Consider the following 23,101-nt stretch of genomic DNA (forward strand, 5'->3'; position numbering starts at 1 on the left):
GCAGCCAAAACCACCCGTGGGGTCAGGGTGGGCCCTGTGGGTCCCTCCTGGTGTTTGCCTGGCGGGCAGAGCCAGGACTGCCCTGGGCACACACCTGGCCAGGTGGGCAGCCAGCCCTGGCACTCAGCAGGTGCAATGGGGGTGCCTTGGGTGGCACAGATTTGCCAGAGCAGGAACAGGTCTCAGTGACCAAGCAGGATAAATGCTGGGGACAGGGCACGTGCTGGTGGGGAGAGGTGTTTTTTGTGGAGGTACAGCGGAGACCAGGGAGGTGCCTGAGAACTGCTGCTCTGTCTGTCAGAATGGGTCGATTTTTGCCTGGGGGAGGTCTGGGTGAGGCTGCAGAGCTGGGACAGCCCCTGCCCAGCCATGTCACACGTGCCTGGCACCGGCAGGCACACATGCTCACCAGGGACGTGTGCCAAGGGACAAGGCAGGGTCGTGGGATGCATTTGGGGAAGTACCTTTGGTGGCTCTTGCCTCTCTGGCCTTGGGCAGGGGTACCTGGGGCCCTTTGAGGTTTATTTGTGCTGGGTTTAGCCCAGCTGGCAAGGGAGGCCTGTGCCAGGCCAGTCCCAGCCAAAGCTGGGGCACCCCTTTGCCTGGTTCTGGTTCTTTGCTGAGCCACCTGCAGACTGAGGCAGTCCTGGGCACCTGGAAGCAGAGCAGACCCTGGCATCACAGAGTCCCTTGTCACTTCAGGTCCTTATCACTCCAAACCTGGCAGCAAACCATCTCCTGTGCTCACAGGCTGTTGCAAACATGGATACTCCAGCCTGGCACATGGACCAACAAGGGCAGGGGGGCTCATGTCCTGTCCCCTGTGTCACATCCCAGTGTGCCAGCCAGGAGGCACCAGGTCCCACCAGCTGATCACCCGCCCCAGCTTCATTCCTCCTCAGCACCCTCACGAGAGCTGGTGCTGCCAGGCCCTTCTGTTTCCTGGGCACAGCATCCCACAGGGACACCCCCATGGCAGGGAGCAGCTCTGTCTGTCACTGCCACAGGGCCACCAGGGAAAGAGACCCAGAGCCAGGGATGGAGCCCAGGGCTGCCCCGTGCCCAGGAGCTGGCTGCCCACTGGGCAGTGCCTGTGCTTGGAAAGCTGCCCCTGGGGAAGGTTTTTCCACCCTCCATTCCACTGCAGGTGTCCCTGGAGCAGGGTGAGATCTGCCAAAATTTCGCCATCCCTTGGGCCACCAGCCAAGGGGTGATGAGGTGGCCCTGTGGCATTTGGGAATCTCCTGCCCAAGCTGTGCACAGCCCACCCACCCACAGCTCTGCCCCTGGCAGGGCTGTGTGGCACAGACCACCCTGGCCAGGTGTCCCTTCCCTGCAGACTGACCTCAGGGAGGCACCACAGCCAGGCCATGCACCCAGGCAGTGCCACCATGGCAGAGGGGCTCCCAGGGGTGACACCCTCAGCCTCCAATGTGTGCCTGGCACAGTGGGAGCCCTCTGTGTCCTCCTGAGCCTGCCCCTTCCTGCCCTGGCCTTTGGCAATCAGGAGGCCAGAGCAGGAGCTCTCCTCTCCACCCCCTGCAGGTACCCTTCACTTTCCTGCCTGCAGGAATGCCCTTCCTGCCCCTTTGCCCACTGAGGTGCCACAGCCTGGGCCCTGTGATGGGTCCTGGGGAGATCACCATGGGTAACCCTCCCCAGAGATGCTGAAACGCTGGGAGTTTGGGAGGGCATAAACCTCTCCTCAGGTGTCCCCTAAAGCCCTGGGGCGCAGCAAGGTGCAGAATGGTGCCCATGAAGCAGCCCCAGCCCTGATGGGCTCAGAGCAATTCCTCCCTCAGCCTGAGGATGGGTGGCACGGGGCTGCCAGCATCTCACTGCCACAGCTCCCAGGGCCGTGTCCCTGCTGTCCCCTTGCTGCTGGCATGAGGGGTGCATGGCACAGCAGCAAGAAAGAGGTGGCCATGAGTGTGACATGGTGACATGATGACTGGCAGGCAATGAAAAGTGTCTGTGGTGCCACAAGTGGCTGAGGCACCAGGTGGGAGCAGGAGCGATGTCACCTGCCCTGCCAGGGAGAGTTGGGCCCATGACACCCCATGTTTGTAACCCAGGGCTGCCACTCACCCTGGCAGCACCACGGAGGCTCAGCCAAGGTGACAGCCATGTCACAGGCTGAGGGTGACACAGGGCATGGTGCTAGGGGCTGGGGCACCTCTGGGCACTGCCAGCCCCCAGAGACACCTCGGAGCTGGGCTGGCATTGCTCGGGATGGGCACTGCAGGCACTTTTGAAGCCGGGCTGTGGCCCCAGGGTGTCGGGGCAGCAGTGCCAGGCAGGGCAGGGGGTGCGGGGGCAGCGGGCACAGCGCGGGGCTGGCAGCCCCCAGAGCTGCTCGCTGTGCCCAGCCCCACAGCGCTGCCTGGCACAGGGGCAATGGGGGCTGCAGGAGCTGAGCCCGGCCCCAGGGGCTGCAGGGGCAGCTCGCTGTCAGCATCTCATTGCCACAGCTCCCAGGACAGCTCGGTGTCCCCCTCCCCACCCTGGAGGCTGCCCAGCGTCCTTGGGCTCCGGCATCGCTCACCTCGGGGGCTCAGCGGGCGCCACACGGTGACACCGTGTCACACATCCCCCACCGCAGCAGCCCGCAGCGGCAGGGTCCTGCCATCTCCCCATCGCCCCCAAAACCTCCTGTCTGCAGGACCCCAAGACCCCCCTTCCCATCCCCCCGGACACTGCATTGCATCTCCCCAGGGAATCCGGGGGCTGCCTGGCAGGGCTGTGTGGCACAGACCACCCTGAGCCCCCCGTAGGACCCCTGTCCCCGGCAGAACTCCGCACCCTCCGCCCCATCCCCGTGTCCCCTCCCGCGCTCCGGGCGCTGCGGTGGCGCAGCCGGCGCTGACCCCTGCCGGCGGCCCCGCGCCACCGCCCTTCCCTTCCCTTCCCTTCCCTTCCCAAACCTTCCCAAACCTTCCCTTCCCTTCCCTTCCCTTCCCTTCCCAAACCTTCCCAAACCTTCCCTTCCCTTCCCTTCCCTTCCCTTCCCTTCCCTTCCCTTCCCTTCCCTTCCCTTCCCTTCCCTTCCCAAACCTTCCCTTCCCAAACCTTCCCTTCCCAAACCTTCCCAAACCTTCCCAAACCTTCCCAAACCTTCCCTTCCCAAACCTTCCCTTCCCTTCCCTTCCCGATGTGATGCTGCAGGGGTGGCACTGCCTGGTGGGCACCGTCCTCCTCCTCCTCCGCAGGAGAGGGGCAGCCCCTCAGCCCCTTCCACCACCTGAGCCCCTGAATCTGCCCCCTAAGATCAGTTCTGCCCCATCTGCCCCAGCACCTGCTGCCTGCAGAGGCAGGGTCACCTGAAAATCCTGGGAATGTTCCTTTGGAAAAGCCCTCTAAGATCATTGAGTCCAACCACTCCCCCAGCTCTGCCATGTTCACCATGGAACCGTGTCCCCAAGTGCCACATCCACAGGTCTTCTGACCACTTCAGGGATGGTGACTCCACCACTGGCCTGGGCAGTTGTGCCAAGGCCTGAGCACCATTTTGATGCAGAAATTTCCCCCCATATCCAGCCTGGAACAACTTGAGGCCATTTCCTCTTGTCCAATCTTCTCCCAACCAAGAGGATTATAGAATCACAGACTGGAATTGACCTTTAAGGGCCACCACGTGTAATCCCTGCCATGGGAAGGGACATTTTCCCCTCCATCCAGAAGAGATGCAGCCACAGTCCCCCCTCCCCATCTATCCCCCAGCCCCTGGGCCAGGCTCATGGGCACAGGAGAGGATGGGAAGCTCCTGGCTGTGCCCTTTCCCTCCTCAAAACCACCTCTGTGCTCATCCCTTCATGTCAAGAACATTTTATTTGCAAAGACAAAAAGGCAAGAAACAAACAGCCATTGAAAAACGTACAGCAGGAGAGCACAATAACTTACAGTATTTACAGGAACACACCAAGGTAGAAAACACACACACACACAAACCCCTCATGCTCTGCCAAACCCAGCCAGGGTCGGGCTGCACAGCCCCCACAGAGACACCACCAGCCTCCAGGGCAGCTGGCCTCTGGGAAAAGCCCCAAAAGTGTGAAAAGGCATCTGCTGTTGTGCTCCTTGTGCAGGGAGGAGTGATGGAGCAGGGGACACAGTGCTGCAGCTGCCCCACACCAGGCTGGGGCAGCACCTGGGGGTGCCAGGCCAGGAGGAGCAGCTGGGAGGAACCAGGGCAGAGCTGTGGAGGGTGAGGGGATGAGCCCTGGGGAGGAGGAGGAGGAAGGTGCAGGGCTGTGCTTTTCTGGGAGCTGGGTCTGTCCCAGTTGGACAGCTGGAGCACCGTGCAGCACCTGGAGGGGCTGGGGGTCCTCGTCCCTTCCCAGAAGGGTGACGGGGTCTCAGGAGGACGAGCAGCCTGCAGGAGACAGTGAAGCTCCAGGGAGAATGTGGAAAGCAAACTGGAGCCCTGTGCTTGGCAGGGGTCGTACCTGGACTCCCTCCAGTGGGGGGCACTGGAAGGACTCGTGAAGGGCACTGGGAGGACTGGTGTGGGTGAGGAGCACTGGAAGGATTGGTGAAGGACCGGTGAGGGGCACTGGGAGGACTGGTGAGGAGCACTGGGAGGACTGGTGAAGGGCACTGGGAGGACTGGTGAGGAGCACTGGGAGGACTGGTGAAGGGCACTGGGAGGACTGGTGAGGAGCACTGGGAGGACTGGTGAAGGGCACTGGGAGGACTGGTGAGGAGCACTGGGAGGACTGGTGAGGGTGAGGAGCACTGGGAGAGCACCATGGGAAGCAGGCACTGGGTTTGCAGCACCAAGGCAGGAGGCAGCAATTCAGACCCCAAAGCAGCTGCTCAGAGGTGGTGAGGAGGGGACCTGGGGGGACAGGATGGGACCCCAGAGCTCCCAGCCCAGCCTGTGTCAGCAGAGCTGTAGGTGACAGGGAGGGGACACTGCTCAGGAGGGCTCACAGTGGTTTGGGGATCCAGTGCTTTCAGGCTCCTGACTCTGGTCCAGCCCTGCTCCCTCCACAGAGGCTGGAGCTGTGTGCTGGGGGTGAGGAGACCCCCAGAGCCAGAGTTGGGCCCTGGGGAAAGAAGCACAACCCAGCAGCCTGAGGGAGGAGTGCAGGTATGAGCACACCCTTGTCACAAATCCAGGTGCCCAAGGGCAGAGGAAAGTGAGGTGTGTGGTACAAAGGCAGCTCCAGTGTCCCTGCCCTGGAGGGGCTCTGAGACCACCAGAGGGGACTCCAGGTGTGCAGCCAGCACAGTGCAGGGATGGAACAGCTCACCCACAGGCAAAGAGCCTTCAGCCCAGTCCTCCTCCTCCTCCTCCTCATGGTCCCATTGGAGCTCTGGAGGGCCAGGACCAAGGGGCCACCCCTCCTAGAGCCACTGCATGTGGGACCTTGTGCTTTAGTGTTTGGGAGGACCTGCACCCCAAACTGGGCCAGAGCCCCCTGACCCCTGTGCCAGGGCAGCTGCCAGCCTGAGCTGGGGCTCCAGGGCTCCCCTGGTTTATGGTCAGTGCCTGGCACTGGATCTAGACACAACTACAGTTTTTGGGAGTGAGAAATCCATCACAGCAGAATCAGGTTCTCACAGACCATGCCAGCCTGGGCAGAGGCTTTCCCAGCACCTGCAGCAGGCTCTGGGCAGAGGTGGCTGGAACCAGCCCACCCAGCCATGTGCTCTGCACAGACATCTCCCAGCCCAGAGCTCCATCACAGCCACAGAGTATCTGGGAGAGCAGAGGGAGAAATATGGGCTGAGCTGAGCCTTTCAGAGCAGCAGGCTCTGGGCAGAGGTGGCTGGAACCACCTCTGCTCTGCTCTGCACAGACATCTCCCAGCCCAGAGCTTCATCACATCCACACAGAGTATCTGTGTGAGCACAGGGAGAAATTTGGGCTGAGCTGAGCCTTTCTGAGCAGCAGGCTCTGGGCAGAGGTGGCTGGAAGCAGCTCACCCCAGCATTGTGCTTTGCACAGACATCCCCCAGCCCAGAGCTCCATCACATCCACAGAGCGTCTGTGAGAGCAGAGGGAGAAATTTGGGCTGAGCTGAGCCTTTCTGAGCCCCCTTTCCAAGGGACCAGATGGAGCCACCCCCAGGCTGCCAACCAAGCCAATCACCAATGAAACACCACAGATCCTCAGAATCCCACAAGGAATGGGAGCAAAATCTCGGTGTTGCAACTGCTCTGGGGGATCCCACTGGGGCAGGGACCCCAGCCCTGCTCCCTGCCCAGGAGGAGCAGGGAGGGGACACAGGAGGTGGCTCAGACATGCGGCAAGGTGGGAGCGAGACCACGTGTCCCCAGGATGAATTCAAGTGTCAAAACCATAACAATAACAATAATTAAAAGAAAAACTAAAAATTCTTACACCACAAACTCCCCATCCCATCCCCAATAGGAAACCAAATGAGAACAGCACCCAGCTTGCACCGTGAGGTAGCTAAACCAGATCAACAGCAAGAAATGCTCTTCTGCATGAGAAACATCAACCCACACAGGAACTAAGAGCTACACACACACACACATACACACACACACAGAGCTATGGGGTCACAGTCACCCCTGGCCTGGTTCCAGCCAGGACAGAGTTAAATTTTTGCAGTAGCCAGGAGGGGACATGGCCAGAGCCCAGAGGTTCTTTTAGGCCACCTCACATCATTGCTGGGCAGGGGGAAGGGATCTCTTCAATCAGGGTAACACTGTGGAGAGCATTTGCAGGTGATTTGCTCTATTTTGTACACTTTTGTTATCAATATTGTTGCACTTTTGTTATTAATATTGTTGCTGTTCATTTTTCTTATCTCATTGCTGTTTCCAGCCAATTGTTCCTATCTCTGCTGTGATTTTTTTACCTTTTGTGCTTCCAATCCTCCTCTCCATCCCACCACAGGGAGGGAAGGAGGCGAGGGTTGTGGCAGCACACAGTTGTAGTGGGAACACCAAATTGTGGAATAGCAGTCCTAAACCACAACAGTTTTTTGTTGGGTTTTTTCGGCATCTAAGGTAGGGCTTGAACAGTTGAGATAACAACAGATCTGCCCAGAGTGGCTTGGAAGCAAATTAGATCTCAGCATTTTCTGTATTGGGTACTGAGCCACTGGTGACAGCATTGCCTGCTCTGCCCATGTGGGTACCCAACCCTGCATATATTTCTGTCTGCTCCCATCACAGCCTCTGCCTCAGAGCAGGGAGGGGATCAGGATTGCTCTGTTTATGACATGATAACATCAAGGGCTGTTTTGAGTGTTGCTCTTCTACCCCTACCTGGGGCACTTCCTTTGGGACTCCATTAATAACAACCATGACCACCCCATGGGGGAACATGGGAAGATGATTTTCCCCAGACTTTCACCCACTTTTCTCCCTTGAGTTCTGTTCAAACAGCTTCTGAAGGTCTGAATTCTCTTGGGATGTTAAGGAAATAATTTTGCCAGGTGTCCTTAGTGCAGTCCACATAATCTTTGGAGTCAAGAAAGAGATTTCTGGGGAGGTTCTTCAGAGATCTGAACAGAACAAACAGTGTTAAAGGTGACTCCCCAACTCTGATGATGAAGATCATTGTTTTTCCTTCCTACCAACCTGTGTCTCAGCTGTGTAAAAAGACTGTCCAAACTGGAGCAGCTCAGTTCCAATTTAGGACTGGACTTATCCTCCAGTCCAGGGCTGTGGAGTGAGGAAATGTCCCATGTCACACCAGTACAGACCAGAGCCTCTGCTGCTGGCAGCAACTGGCACACCACAAGGCATCCTATGGTTTTACCTGCATGAGCACAGAGAGGAAAGGAGAATTGGGAAGGAAAACCCACCTCTGCCCCAGAAACATGGGTGTGTCAGTTGAGAGGGAAAACAACAATTGCAGGAATTCTTCAGGGATAAATGCCAGCCCAGCTTCCAGTGGGCATGTGCTCAGACAGAACAACAGGGCTAATGTCAGTTCTGATCGCCCTGAGTGCACCTCCACAGCTGCAGCAGTGAGCAGTGAGCACCCAGAGGGCCTGCCTGCAGCCAGGGGGGGACAGCAGCACTGGGCTCTGCTGGGCTGTGCATGCAAGGCTGGCCCAGCAGATCCACAGCAGTGTAAGGCTTGGTCACAATGTACTGATGCCATGGAGACACACAGGGGAGGATCCATCTCTTCTCCTCAGAGGAGAGGTCAACTCTGGTCAGTAGAATATGGCTGTGCTCAGGTCAGGGCGAGCACTCTGCATGTGAATCATTCTCTCTTTTCTATGCTTTTGTTATTAACATTGCTGCTGTCTTCCTGTTTGCTTTTTATCTCACTGCTGTTTCCAGCAAATTGCTCTTATCTCAACCTGTGATCTTCACCTTTTGTGCCTCCAATTCGCCTCTCCACCCTGCTGGGGATGGGGGTTTTAGTGGGAGCACTAAATGGGAGAATGCTATTCCTAAATCAGGGCTCTCCTCCCTTCAAACCCCCTGCCTCACAGCAATGCCCCAGCACCGGCTCCCTCCCTCCATGGGCTGTGAGAGCTTGAACACAGCAGCAGGAGAGGCTCAGGACTGGTCACTCAGCCCTGGAGGACTGAACAGGCCCTTTCAGCCTGCACACAGAGAGGTGTTGGGGGCAAAGGCAAGGCAGGTCTGACCCTGGGTGCCCCCTCCAGCCATGGCAGCAGGGAATGCTCAGGGCAGGCACTGGAGATCTCAGAGCACACAGATTCAATACTTACAGCCAAACACTTCCCAGAGACAGCCACACACACACAGAGCCCCTCCAGCCAAACCAGCTGAGGGATGAGTGTAAAAACCCCTCCAAGACAGGCCTGGGGGGTGGGAGACACCTCCTGCAGACCCCCAGGGCTGTGTGCCACTGGGTGCTGAGCTCTCTGTGCACTTCTGGCCTGCACAGGTCACACAGGATGGATGGGAGCCTCTCCTCAGCACAGCCACCAGTCCTGGCTGCGCAGGGCTCAGCCACACTCACAGGGAGCAGGGACTGTCCTGGCAGGGTCACACACACACGCAGACAGACAGACACACAGACACACTCACACACATGTACCATTTACCCTCCAACAAGGCAAGCCAGCAGGATGGAATTTTCCCAAAAAAAGGCAACCCTCCCCTTCCCCCACCAAATCAATACAGAAATTCCTGTCTTTCATGATGCAGAGATGCAGAGGGATCCCCTCACTCCAGCCAGAGTGCTTGGAACAAGGGTTGGTGGCAGATGAGCTGGGGCAGGTCATGGTATCACCGTGGTTGGAGAGAGCAGAGGGGAAATGGTCTGTGCTTGATGGGGCAGGTCCTGGAGCCCCTGGCCTCCAAGATCCCAGTTCAGTGCTGCGGGATCACATGGAGAAATCCTTAAATTTGAGTTCAAGTGCTGCTTCTTCTGTGACAAAGGGGAAAGGAGAGTGTGTGAGGCAGGAACACCCATCCTGGGGTCTCCTCGGCCATTCCACAAGGCAGGACAGAGCAGGGGATGGTCCAGTGGGCCATAGGAGAGATTGAGGGAAGCTCCAGTGTGTGACCAGGGCCTTACCAGCCCCTCTGGAACAGGAGAGACAGAGGAAAGAGCCTGCAGAATGTCCTTGGGGAAACACTCCAGGGTGGAGCCCCCAGACCCTCCAGGAGATGAGATTGTGCGAGATCATCCACTGCAGGATTGTCCTTCCAGCACAGGGGGAGTCAGGGACTTGTGCAAGATCAGTGTGCAACCCTGTCCCCCTCTGCTCCTGCCAGTGACTCTGGCTGCTGCTCCCTGCCTTGCTGGCTCCTCTCCAGCCTTGCATCCATGCAGGCCCAGCCTGAGCAAGCTCCAGTCCAGGCAGAGTCTGAGGGCAGAACCCAAGGGAAGGACAGACAGAGCCACAGCAGTGGGGTGCCAAATCCAGCCTTGGCCTTTCTGCCCTGTAAGCTCCATTCTTGCTTCATTTCTCCATCCCAAGGGGGTTAACTGGTGCAGGAACCCAGCACAAAGCCCTGATGGGGTCAGGATGTCCAGAGCAGGGCTGAGCAGGCTGGGTATGTGGGAAAGAGCCCAGAGCCAGGGGGCAGTTGAGTTTACAAGTGGGGTTTGGAGAATGTCAAAGGAACTGTAGCAGGTCAGTCTGGCAGCTGCCCAATGGAGAACATCCCAGACTTGCTGTAACTCACGAGATGGGACATGGCAAAGGAGCTCAGAGTGCTCCCTCCAACCACTGGGACACGTCCACACAGGAAAGGGAAGGCTGGGAGTACCAGGAAATCCTTCTGCAGTCCGCACAGCAGAGGTGTCTCACAAGTAATGGCTCCAGAGAAGCATCCTCTGTGTGGTGGTCCTGGCCAGCAGACACCAAATGTCCTCGTGGAGTGGAGAAGACTCCTGCAGGAACCAGCCCAGGAGCAGCACAGCACGGCAGAGCCATGGCAGGAGGGAGCTGGGTGTCTCTGAGGAGTCAGGGACCTCTGACCCCCAAAGTCCTTACAGCAGGATGGTGAGAGATGAAACATTTCCTGTTCACTGGAGAACCATCAGAAACCTCAGCAGGAGGGCAGGTGGAGCTGCTGCTGCCCCACAGAGCTGCTTCCTCACAGGAGCTGACCAGAGTACCAGATGCAGCATTGTCCACCCCGTTGGGTCAGGCACAAAGAAACCCCTGTGCTGGGCTGAGCTCCTGTGGGTGGCTGAGTCCTCACTGAGAGCAGGGGAGGTGCCCTGCCCCTCACCCTGCCCACGCCTTGCAGTCTTTGTGCAGTTCCTAGTTTGACCCCGCAGGCAACCTCCTCCCACTCCAGAGCTTCACTGTCAAGTCGCTGAGGAGCAAAGGTGAGAGGGACAGCATGACCCAGGGGTTGGGGCAGGAGCCCCACAGCACTGCCCACAGGGTGCTCACTGCCCTCCCCTCCCCACCACGGCAACATGCAGCCCTCCAAGCTTCCAGGCCCTTCTCCCCTGGCAGGAATTGTCTGGTGCACTTTGGGGAGAAGGCAAACCCAATGGGGCTCAGCCTCCAGCTCACCCCTCTGGCAGCAGCTGGGGACAAAGGGAAAGGGTGACCCCGCACCAGGACTCCTACCCGCCCTGAATGAGCTCCAGCAGTGAAATCCAGGGAGCTGCTTTGCTCCTGGGGCATGGGCTGATTTGGGGGTGGCTGCTGACTCCCAACCCACTATCCATGCAAAGGCACGGGCAGGCCGTGGCTTCCCACTGAGGTGCCAAAGTAGATGTGGGCACTTGGCGAGGAAAAAAAACCAAAAAGTGAAACCAAGGCAGGGGATGACTGGGCCAAGGGGGTGAGTCCATTCTAACAAAGACTAATCAAGTGGAGAAAAACTCAGAATAGTTTCATACCGTGAAGAAGCAGCTCAGACCAGAGAAAAAACGGGGGGGGGGAGGGAAAGAGAGAGAGGAGCAAAAGCAACAGTGAGAGGGACAGAAAGAGGGGAGAGATGGAGAGAAAAGGGAAGGAGAGACAGAAGAGGAGCATATGAGCAAGAGAGTCAAGAGCAGGAGGGTCAAGGCAGACTAGTAGCACGGCCCTTTATGGCAAGGACGCGTCGTGGAAGGCAAGGGGTGAGCCCAGGCACGTAATTCCATAACTTTACCCGGCAGTCACTGTGGCACAGATGGGAGGGGGGGAGAAGGAGAGGCAGAGAGAGACAGAGAAAAAGGAAGGGAGAAAAGGGACAGGGTCGAAAAGAGGATATCAGAGTCTTGCTGCTGAAGAGCTCCCCGAGAGCAGCAGCCAATGCCCAGCCCCGAGGGAGAGGGGTCCCTGCGTGGGGAGTAACCCAGGGCATCACCAGAGCGTGGGCAGGGGGTGGCCAGGGACAGCTCTGGGCACTGCAGTGGGCAGGCCTGGCCGTGGGCAGCTACAGTGGGCACAAGGAGATGAAGGAGGGACTAAAAGCTGCAATTCCCTCCCCGCTCCCTGCTCACCCACCCAGCCCCAGGGGGCACAGCTCACACCCAGGGTCTCCCCATTCCCAGGGGCCACAGGGGCAGACACCAGGGGCTCACCTGGAGGCAGTGAAGATGTGCTTGGAGTTGGTACAGATGGCGTTGATGGGGCTGTCATGGCCCTTGATCTCCCCCACTGGGGTGAAGTTGTCCACGTTCCACACCTTGATGACGCCTCCTCGGCAGGCGCTCAGCACCATGGGGCGCCCGGGGATGAAGGCCAGGGCACACACCCAGTCCTTGTGGGCATTGGGGATTTGCTGGAGGCACAGAGCACAGCCATGAACAACCTCACCTGCACACCACATGCACCCATCCTGGTGGCTGGGTCCTCCCTGTCCCAGGGAGCTCAGCTCCTCACTGACACCCCAGAACTGACTGAACCTACCTGGACGTGCCCAGGTAGGAGCCAAGGGCGTGGGCTCAAAATCATGGCTTGGTTTCTCCCTTGGGCAGGAGACAACAACCCAGAATTCAGGGTGGAACACAAGCCCCCACACTGCAACTGATGCCTCAGCCTGTCTGAAGGAGAGCCAGCAATCCCAAGCACCCTGCTGGACAAATTATGGGGGCACAGCACACCCTCACCCACTCATGGCCCAGGACTGTAAGTGCCCGCTCCACTGGCACCAGGTTCCTGGACAACCCCCAGGCCCCAGCAGCAACCCTCCCCTGCCCTGTGCTCCCCTCCAGACCTGGATAAGCTCCTGCTGCTCCAGATCCCACTTCTTTATGCCGTTGTCCCTGGAGCCACTGAAGAGGACATCTCCCTGGATGGCCAGGCACTCGATGCCATCGTAGTGAGGGGGCTCGAAGTTGTGAGTGGGGCTGATATTGCCCACCATGCCCTCCGTGATCTCAAACACCTGGGGGAGAGCAGCAGGTAACAAACCACAGATGGCACTGGGGACTCCCTCCCCTGGGCAGTTTGGCCACCACCCTCTGTGTCCCAGGCTCAGGGACACAAACAGTGATTTTGGGAATGGGACTGGGCATTGGCTGCTGGAGGCTTTTGGGGCTGAGGGTCCTGCCACAAGCAGAGGAGATCTGCCACCAGGGACAGCCCCACTCTGCTGCATTTTAGTCATGGTGAGCCTGCACACTACTCTGGAGCCATGGTGACAGCTCAGGGGGATCTGTCTCACCATCTCACCACCCCTCCCCACTTCCCTGGGGACAGCTCTAGTGAAACCTGCTAAAACCTGAAAGGAAGGAACAGGCTCCTGCTGTGCTGGAGCTGTGACTGAGCAGGCACAAGACATCTTTATCAATGGGGAATTATTGAGCAGAACAGGGTGAACTGCTCATCTGGGTCAGCCCTCACATGCAAATCACACCCAGAGAGTCTGGAGAAGAAGTTGCATTTCTCTTATGCATCAAAGGTGCACTGTGAACCAAGCAAAAGGCAAGATTTGGGAAGAGGAAACAAGGGAGAACCTCACATGCAGAGGTGAAAACAGAATCTGGGCTCAGCTCTCAGGAGGAGAGAAGAGTGAGGGGTTCTCAACATCTGGGCTTCCCTACAGGACTTTAAAAATGTGAGTGTTAAGGTGGTAGGTGCTGCTGCCTGTCTCTGGTCCCCAGCAAGCCTCTCCTGTTGAAAGGCAGGGCTGAGTTAACACTCAGGCAATGCAGTCAAACCTCCACTCACACTCACCACAGCTGGATCAGCATCAGAGGCAAGAAAGGCTCTTTTGCAAGGGTTTATTCCAGCAGGGTAAATCAGTCCCTGAAGGACAAACCCAGGGAAAGAGGAAGAACCAGGAGGAGCAGGAGCTCATAAAGGGGAAGGGGTGGGGGGCAGAGGGGCCTGGCCTCCAGGGGTAGGGGGGTGGTACCAGGGGTACCAAACCAGTGACAGGGGAAGGAGAAACCAGAGGAAGTTGTGACACCAAGTCCATGGGGGAGACTGTTTTTCCCTTTGGAAGGGATGATCTATAGTAAGTGTTAATGATGTTTCCAGGGCTCTGGGCTTGGGGATTGACCAAGGGGGGAGAGTTCATGGGATGCTACAGGACTGGGGGTGCTGCTCCCCAAGGAGCAGAGTACCTTGACATAGTGATCCTTGGAGCCTGTGACCACCAAGTCGTGGTTGCTGGGTGTCTGGCTCACTGTGAGGCACATCACGGGCCCGATGTGGCCGCTCAGCTTCCCCACGGGCTGCAGCCTGAGGGAAGCAAGGGCACAGCTCAGCCCCTGCGAGGGCAGCAAGGGCACAGCTCAGCCCCTGTGAGGGGAACAAGGGCACAGCTCAGCCCCTGTGAGGGCAGCAAGGGCACAGCTCAGCCCCTGAGGGCAGCAAGGGCACAGCTCAGGCCCTGAGGGCAGCAAGGGCACAGCTCAGCCCCTGTGAGGGGAACAAGGGCACAGCTCAGCCACTGCAAGGGCAGCAAGGGCACAGCTCAGCCCCTGTGAGGGGAACAAGGGCACAGCTCAGCCCCTGAGGGCAGCAAGGGCACAGCTCAGCCCCTGAGGGCAGCAAGGGCACAGCTCAGCCCCTGTGAGGGCAGCAAGGGCACAGCTCAGCCCCTGTGAGGGGAACAAGGGCACAGCTCAGCCCTTGTGAGGGCAGCAAGGGCACAGCTCAGCCCCTGTGAGGGGAACAAGGGCACAGCTCAGCCCCTGCGAGGGCAGCAAGGGCACAGCTCAGCCCCTGTGAGGGGAACAAGGGCACAGCTCAGCCCCTGTGAGGGCAGCAAGGGCACAGCTCAGCCCCTGAGGGCAGCAAGGGCACAGCTCAGGCCCTGAGGGCAGCAAGGGCACAGCTCAGCCCTTGTGAGGGCAGCAAGGGCACAGCTCAGCCCCTGTGAGGGGAACAAGGGCACAGCTCAGCCACTGCAAGGGCAGCAAGGGCACAGCTCAGCCCCTGTGAGGGGAACAAGGGCACAGCTCAGCCCCTGAGGGCAGCAAGGGCACAGCTCAGGCCCTGAGGGCAGCAAGGGCACAGCTCAGCCCCTGTGAGGGGAACAAGGGCACAGCTCAGCCCCTGTGAGGGCAGCAAGGGCACAGCTCAGCCCCTGAGGGCAGCAAGGGCACAGCTCAGCCCCTGAGGGGGCAGCAAGGGCACAGCTCAGCCCCTGAGGGCAGCAAGGGCACAGCTCAGGCCCTGAGGGCAGCAAGGGCACAGCTCAGCCCCTGTGAGGGGAACAAGGGCACAGCTCAGCCCCTGAGGGCAGCAAGGGCACAGCTCAGCCCCTGAGGGCAGCAAGGGCACAGCTCAGCCCTTGCGTGTGCTGGGGCCCATCCTGAGGGCCCTCACACCCCCGCCTCCCCCAGCCCTCCCTGGGTGCCCCAGCTGGGACAGAGCGGGCAGGGAGAGCTGATTGCGCGTGATCCAGGGGAGGAGGGCAGGCTGAGAGTGCCGACGTCTGGCTCTGCATCCTGAGAGTGTGCCAACATGTGGCTGCAGAGCCCAGGCTGCAGCACAGGGTTCACAGCCCTGGGCAGGTAGAAGGACAAGGAGAAACCAGGGCCCTGCTGCTCATCCCATTTTTGTCTTTTCCTTTCTGCTAAGCTCTGCCCAGTGCGCATTTAAGAAGACTTTAAATTTAAATAACAAATAGAAATTAATCTTTAATTCTTAAATTAGGATTAATGATCTTTAAAAAATCTTAAAATTTAAAAAATTTAAAATATAAATCTAAAAATCTTAAATTTCAGAAAATCCTAAATTTAAGTCTTAAATCTTATATTAATCTTTAATTCTTAAATTAAGATTTATTATCTTTAAAAAAATCTTAAATTTTTAAAAATTAAAAATCTTAAATTTAAAAATCTTATATTTAAGAAAATTTAAAAATGTTAAATTTAAGAAAATCCTAAATTTAAATCTTAAAAAATCTTAAATTAATCTTTAATTCTTAAATTAAGATTTATGATCTTAAAAAATCTTAACTTTTTAAAAAAATTAAAATCTTAAATTTTACATAAATGTTAAATTTAAGAAATATTTAAAACCTTAAATTTTAAATCTTAAACTAATCTTTAATTCTTAAACTGAGAGTTATGATCTAAAAAAAATCTTAAATTTTAAAAAATTGAAAATCTTAAATCTTAAATTTAAAAAACTTAAGATTTAAGAAAATCTTACATTTAATAAATAAAAAGATTTAAGAAAATCTTAAACTTAAATCTTAAAAAATATTTAACATTTTTTAAACCAAAACCACTAGGATCTCATAGGAAGGCATCCTGAAAATCCTTATTCCAGGCAATTCCTGCTGTGGAAAAGGCTTTAATTTTGCCCAGGGGATTATTTCATTTCCCCTAGGGGGAAAATTTCATTTCGCCCAAGGGGATAACTTTGTTTTGCCCAGGGGGATCATTTCATTTCCCCCAGGGGCATCATTTCATGCCACTCTGAGCCCCCATCCCTGCCCAGCTCAGCCCCATCCCTGCCCAGCTCAGCCCCCATCCCTGCCCAGCTCAGCCCCATCCCTGCCCAGCCGCCATCCCTGCCCAGCTCAGCCCCATCCCTGCCCAGCTCAGCCCCATCCCTGCCCAGCTCAGCCCCATCCCAGCCCAGCTCAGCCCCATCCCTGCCCTGCTGAGCTCCCATCCCTGCCCTGCTCAGCCCCCATCCCTGCCCAGCTCAGCCCCATCCCTGCCCAGCTCAGCCCCATCCCAGCCCAGCTCAGCCCCATCCCTGCCCTGCTCAGCCCCATCCCTGCCCAGCTCAGCCCCATCCCTGCCCAGCTCATCCCCATCCCTGACCTGCTGAGCTCCCAGACGCGCACGGCGTTGCCGGCGGCCGCGTAGAGCGCGGTGCCCGCAGGGTTGAGCGCGATCTGGTTGATCTGGTGCTCGCCCTGCACGCTGGTGACCGTGCGGCTGCTGGTCCCGGCACACGCGTCCCCAGAGATCACCTGGCCCGACGACCTGAAGGGGCAGAGTTCAAAGGGGTGATGGATTGTACCTGCTGGGGAGTAATTAGCGTTGAGTCTGTGATTGCAGGAGGCTGGGCAATCACAGAATGCACAGAATGACCAGGTTGGAAGAGACCTCAAAGATCATCAAGCCCAACCCAGCCCCAACACCTCAACTCAACCCTGGCACCCAGTGCCACATCCAGCCTTCGTTAAACACATCCTTTTTAAATACCCCCAGGGATGGTGACTCCACCACCTTCCTGGGCAGCCATTCCAGAACTTTATCACCCTTTCCATGAAAAACTTTTTCCTGATATCCAACCTATATTTCCCTTGATGTAGCTTGAGGCTGTGACCTCTGGTTCTGTCAGTGCTGCCTGGAGAAAGAGCCCAGCCACATTTGACTACAACTGACTTCCCACCAACTACAACCCTTCAGGAAGTTGTAGAGAGTGATGAGGGCAGCCCTGAGTCTCCTCTTCTCCAGGCTGAGCATCCCCACTCCCTCAGTGGTTCCTCACAGAGTTTGTGTTCCCAGCCCTTCACGAACCTCATTGCCCTCCTTTAGATGTGCTCAAATGTCCCAATGTCTTTCCCAAACTGAGGGGCCAAAACTGGACACAGCACTCAAGATGTGCCCTCACCTGTCCCAAGTGCAGGGGCAGAATGAGCTCCCTGCTCCTGCTGGCCACACCATTCCTGATCAAGGCCAGGAGCTATTGGCCTTCTTGGCCACCAGGGCACTCTGCTGGCTCATGTTCAGCCTGCTGTCACCAGCACCCCCAGGGCCCTTTCTGGGCACTGTCCAGCCACACCATCCCCCGCCTATACCTTTATTCTACTATCCTATACTGTGTAGCCACATTTCTCTTCACAGAGAAAAGCAAGACACAATTTTTCCCAAGGATTTTCTGGGAACGGCAGAGAGAAGCCTCAGAGAAGAGAAAAACTTATCTCTATTCTCTGCTCCTGTTGTTTTGCACACATGGAATGTGTTAGGATATTGTTTACCTGAAGGAATTTGGTAATTGGATTTTGCTGAGGATGGTTTTGTTTCCTTGGCCAATCACACAAAGCTGCCTGACTCAAGAGACAGTCACAAGTTTTCTTTAGTATTCTTTAGCATTCTTTGTAATATAGATCTAGTACAATACAGTGTAATATAGCAAGTGTTCAGCATTCCAAAGTCTTGGAGTCAGATGTCAATCATTCCTGTGATGGGGGTGCCCTGATATAACTATAATACTATATTATACTATAATACTATATTATCCTATAATACTACATTATCCTATTAGAAAAAAACCCATCTGTGGAGACAGATGGGCATGCCAGCCCTCTCTCTTTGAGAGGTATCCCTTGAATGGGCTCTGATAAGATCTTCTGAAACTCTCACGGATTAAGAAATCCTCCTTGGTCATGGTGAGTTCCCAGCACACTTTGGAACCCCATGTAGATTTGTTGGGACTAATTGGTTTTTCCCCTTTTGTACTACCCCTGCTTTTCCCCATAAACCCCCAGTTTCTGCCCTGTTCAGGTGGGAGCTGCTGTCCCTGGCCTCCTTCACAGGGTGCTGGAATAAAGGAACTCTGTGGAATAACAACACAGAGCTCCTGTCTCTTTGTCCCTGTGTTGGCCTGGGGACACCTTGCAAGGCAGAACTGAAATCACCAAGAGCTGAAATCACTGAGAGCTGAAATCCCTGCTCAGAGCTGAGCTGGCTGTCCTTGCTGAGGTTACCCTGTGGCTGAAGGATTGCCTGAGACCCCTAGAAAGTTGTCTCTTGCAGGACCTCTCTCTGGAAAGGTTGTGGTGTCCAGGTTGAGCCATCAGACCCCCGCTGCCCTTGCAGACAGTCTGATACAGCTTTGACCTAACTGGTCCTTGAATCCAAAACACCATCATCAGTGACCAATTATAAAATCACCCTTTGGTAAACAATCTCCATAACACATTCCACATGTGCACAACGACAGGTGCAGCAAGTGGAGATAAGAATTGTTTCTCATTCTTTTCCCTGAGCTTCTCACAGCTTCCCAGGAAAATCTTGGGAGAGAGTTATGTCTCTCTCTGTTCAGAGGATATGTGATTACCACAGGTGATGCCTTGTCAAGGCTGAACAGAGCCTAGAACAGAGGCTGGACAGAGCTAAAGAATAAAGTAGGGCTTTATTAGAAGGCCTCAATGGATCCACCTTGGGCAGCACAAGAGCCCAGCAATTTACATTTTGTCTGAGGCAAAGCAGCCTTATAAAAATACCACTACTATGGTAGAATTGTGCCTAAAGACAAAAAAGCTTTTGTTCTCTATTGCAGCTTTTTAGATACCCAAGGCACTTAGTATAAGTTTCTACTAAAAGCTAAAATCTATATACTAAATCTATAATTCTATTTCACTTTGTAGCTTTATATATCTCAGTTTCTCCAGGAGTTTCAGTTCAATCCTTGTGCTTAGATTTCCCTCCAGGCCTGTGCCATGAGGGGCTTGTATTCCAACAGCAGCCAGGGCTACACCCCAGGTGAACCAAAATGGCCACAAAATGGATGACAGGTCATGGGGTCTCTCACTTTTATAAGTTTTGGTCCATTTGCATATTGGGGTTAATTGTCCAATTACAGCTTTAACCCATGAAGCCCCATCCTGCTTGTTTTTCTGTCTTTAGTTCATGTCGTTTGTGCTCTTGGGCTGAGGTTTGGATCATTTGTCCTTGGTCCCCAGCTGGAGCAGGAATTGTTTTGTCTCCCTGCTCTGTGAACAGAGCTCACCATCCCATAATGTGAAGCCCAGACCCACACACTAAAGCAGCACAGAACCTGAAAAATAGAAAAGCTAAACCGGAGGCATCAGGAAGGATGAGGAACCACAGGGCTGTCCCCAGGCTGGCACAGCTGGGTCCCACACTGAGGAAAGGCCCTGGAGTGTCCCTGCCCCTCTGGCCACAATGGGACCAACAGGAGCTTTGTCCCACAGGACAGTGCCCAGCCTGTAGAGGCAGCCAAGGATCAGGGTCTGTGCATGACTCAGAGCATCCTGCCCTGGCTTCCAGCTGAGGTTCCCTGCTCTCCTCCTGTGCCTCTCTGCTTGCACAGAAGGGCTGGTGAGTGCTGGCATCCAGCACAGGGAAAGGAGGTCTTGGCCTCTGTGCCAGGAGAGAAGCTAATGCAGGTGAGCTGAGGTTGGATGGAAAAGGAGACCTGTGCCACAGCAAGTGGGTAGCTCTGACCTGCTATAGGAATGTGCCCCGTGCTGACAGAGTGACAAAACTGTCCTTTGTCCCCTTAAAAAGGAAAGGAGCCCAAAAGTTTCTCTCCTCAGTTAGGTGAAAAAGCCACCTCACAGACCTGGGGGACTTCACCTCAAACTTAAGGATAGCCAATTGGACAGAAGCCAAAAAGTCCCACCTGGACAATTTACTAGAAAAAGAAGAGACCAAAGAAACAAATTGCTTTTGTGGGGTGTTTTAGCAGGAGCAACCTCTTGGACTTGGCTCAATTTTTCTGTTTGTTATTTTGCATTTATTAAACCTTTTTGTTTCCAACACTGCCACAGGAGCCATCCTGCTGATTTTATGCCTCCAAAGGTAGCTGAGCTATCTTGGGTGACTAATAGACCTCCAAGAGCTCATGAGACCTGGCTCAAGGAGGCTGCTATTACTCCCTACCATCCTGTCCTAACCTTGGAGCCCTACTCCAGACTGGCAGCCACAGCTACAGTCTGTTCCACGCTCCTTTCTGGTCCTCAAACTCCTCACAGAGCCCCATGATTCCCACTGAAGAGGCTGTGATTTACCCAGACACTGCTGTTTGGGGCTGTGCCCCCCATGGGAGCTGCCAGCTCTCAGAACAGCTGCAAGATCTCTTCAAAGCTCCTGACCCTTAACAGTGCTGGATTCTGCACCTGGGACACAGCAACCCTGCAGGGAACAGAGGCTGGAGAGCAGCTGTGGGAAGGGACCTGGGCATCCTGGTCAATGAATATGAGTCAGCAGTGCCCTGGCAGCCAGGAGGGACATCCATGGCCTGGACACACCCGGCACAGCATTGCCAGCTGGGCAGAGGGGATTGTCCTGCCCTGCTCTGCACTGGGGCAGCCTCACCTCAAGCCCTCAGTTTTGAGCACCACAATATAAAAAAGACATTAAGCCATTGGAGAGCATCCTAAGGAGGGCCATGAGAATGGTGAAGGGTCTGGAGGAGAACGCTCATGAGGGGCAGCTGAGGGCACTTGGTTTGTTCAGCCTAGAGGGGAGACCTCACTGGGGCCTTCAACATCCTCATGAGGGACAGCAGAGGGGCAGGTACTGATCTCTTTCCTCTCATGACAAGTGACAGGACTCACAGGAATGCCTGGAGCTGAGCTGGGAGATGTTTAGGTTGGATGTCAGGAAAAGGTTCTTCCCCCAAAGGGTGCTGGGGCACTGAACAGACTCCCCAGGAAATGGGCACAGCTCCGAGCCTGTCTGAGCTCAAGTGTTTGAACAATGCTCCCAGGCACTGGGTGGGATTGTTGGGGTGTCTGTGCAGGGTCAGGAATTGGATATGATGATCCTGATGGGTCCCTTCCAACTCAGCATATTCTGTGATTTTATGACCACAAGTTTTTCCTGCAGGAGTCCCCATGAACTCCCTCACCCCAAACTCTCCCACCCTCCCTGTTCCCTAGGGGAGCAGCACTCCAAACTGGCACTAAGGAGCTCTATCTGGCCATGTCCCAGCCCCTGTAGGTTCTGTAAAGGCTTCTGCAGAGCCAGAGGAGCCCAGAGTGCCCAGGTGCCCGAGCTGACGTACGTGAGGGTGCGGACGCAGCGCGCGGAGTCGCGGATGTCCCACACCTTGATGTAGGACGTGGACACGGTGAACACCAGCCCCGTGTGGCTGCAGTACTTGATGGAAACCACATTGTTGGGGTGGCCCTTGAGAGAGGCGATTTCCTGGCCTGTCACCAGGTTCCACATCTTGCAGCTGCGGTCTGTGGGAGGAAGAACACGCCCAGGAGTGTTGAGGGTGTCTCCTCCAAGGACATGGGGACAATATTCCCTATGAGGATGTCCCCCCACCCACAGGGCCAGAGGAAAGGGGCCAGGCAGCCCCAGCACAGGGGCAGGGGTCAACACTGAAGAGAGGAACCATCCCTGTAATGCCCACGCTTCCTCTGCATCCTCCCAGCCCATCACCCACCTTTGGAGCCCGTGAAGAGCAGCTCATCGGTGGCATCCAGGCAGAGCACAGGCTTGGTGTGTCCCTCTGCCACTGAGACACACTGCAGAGGGGCTGTCCTGGCATTCTTGGTGCCACCCACCGGGTTGATGATGCCCCTTCACAGGAGAGAGAGAACAGGTACAGTGTGGGGTGGAGGGGCACGGTGCCCTCTGCCCCAGGGCATGGGAGAACATGAGCAGCCTCACACCCAGCCCAGAGTGAGACACTGCTCCACCTGAACCTGGCCTGTCTGAGCTGAGGTCTCTGTGGAAACCCCAGAATGTCCCCATGGGCATCCCCTGCCCACCTCTGCCCCTGCCATCACACAGGGAAAGGGGGAGGCTGCCCAGTGACCTCTGCTCTCCCTCCAAACCTCTCCTGCCTCACCAGCACAGACCCAGGACAGTTCAGGAGACTCAGCCCTTGGCCTCAGGTCCATTTGTGGACTCTCCAGCCTGAAGCTGAAGCTCTGCTGGGATAATGTTTCAGAGTTCCAGTATCAGCACCCCATCCCCTGGAGGCTGTCACCCTCTGGCTGGTGGCATTAGAAGACAGGGCCTTGCTCCTTCACACAGATCCCAAGGGTGACAAAGGGCAGCACCAGCATCTGCCCCCCACATCCCTGCTGCAATGGCTGTTCCTGCCCCCACTGCTGGCTCTGGGCAGGACAGCACCTACCCTGCCAAGGAACACTGCTCTGTGTCCTGGGGGACATCATCTCCCAAACCCTCCACTTCAGACATGCTCAGGGTGCTGAGCACCCCCAGCCTGACCCTCCTGTGTGTGACCTGGTCATCAAGCACAGCCACAACACCCAAAGTTGTGCTAATTTCTTCTTACAGGCAGGGAAACTGATGCATGGGGCTAGAGAAGGGCAAGGTTTGCATTAGTTGTGAGGACAAGCACAGGCTCATTAATTGGGTGTGGAAATCACATGCATGTGATGTTCCTCAGCTCTGCACTTACAAAGCCAAGCCAACAGCCCTCCCCTCGCCCCCAGTGCTTCCAGCAGCCTCAAAGCAACACTGAATCCAAGGGGAAATCCCTGCACTGCATCTTCCATGGACTTTGAGAGGCTGCCTGACCACAAACTGCCCAGGGTGACCCTCTCAGACTGGTCTGGTGTCACCTCCCCTGTCACAGGGGTC

At 55.8% G+C, this 23,101-nt stretch overlaps 1 protein-coding gene across 5 annotated transcripts in view; it reads right to left on the minus strand.

The window, feature by feature from the left end:
• Positions 1–8,632: 8,632 nt before the first annotated feature.
• The window catches only part of KIF21B (kinesin family member 21B), a 51,532-nt gene continuing 37,063 nt past the window's right edge, over positions 8,633–23,101 (minus strand). For 2 of the 5 annotated variants that reach the window (XM_054290810.1, XM_054290809.1), the window contains 7 exons: positions 21,933–22,069; positions 21,543–21,723; positions 16,601–16,765; positions 13,937–14,054; positions 12,583–12,753; positions 11,948–12,147; positions 8,633–10,740 (listed from right to left, as the gene is read on the minus strand). In XM_054290810.1, the coding sequence (XP_054146785.1) occupies positions 10,686–10,740; positions 11,948–12,147; positions 12,583–12,753; positions 13,937–14,054; positions 16,601–16,765; positions 21,543–21,723; positions 21,933–22,069 (1,027 nt within the window). In that variant the 3' untranslated portion in view covers positions 8,633–10,685. Of the gene's footprint in view, positions 11,543–11,947; positions 12,148–12,582; positions 12,754–13,936; positions 14,055–16,600; positions 16,766–21,542; positions 21,724–21,932; positions 22,070–23,101 lie in introns of all 5 variants that reach the window. The other 3 variants (XM_054290808.1, XM_054290807.1, XR_008484001.1) reach the window with 2 other exon arrangements.

This window comes from Melozone crissalis, unplaced genomic scaffold (genome assembly GCF_028551555.1).
Source record: "Melozone crissalis strain CALT ecotype California unplaced genomic scaffold, PUWL_Pcris_2 ptg000086l_1, whole genome shotgun sequence".
Taxonomy (NCBI): domain Eukaryota; kingdom Metazoa; phylum Chordata; class Aves; order Passeriformes; family Passerellidae; genus Melozone; species Melozone crissalis.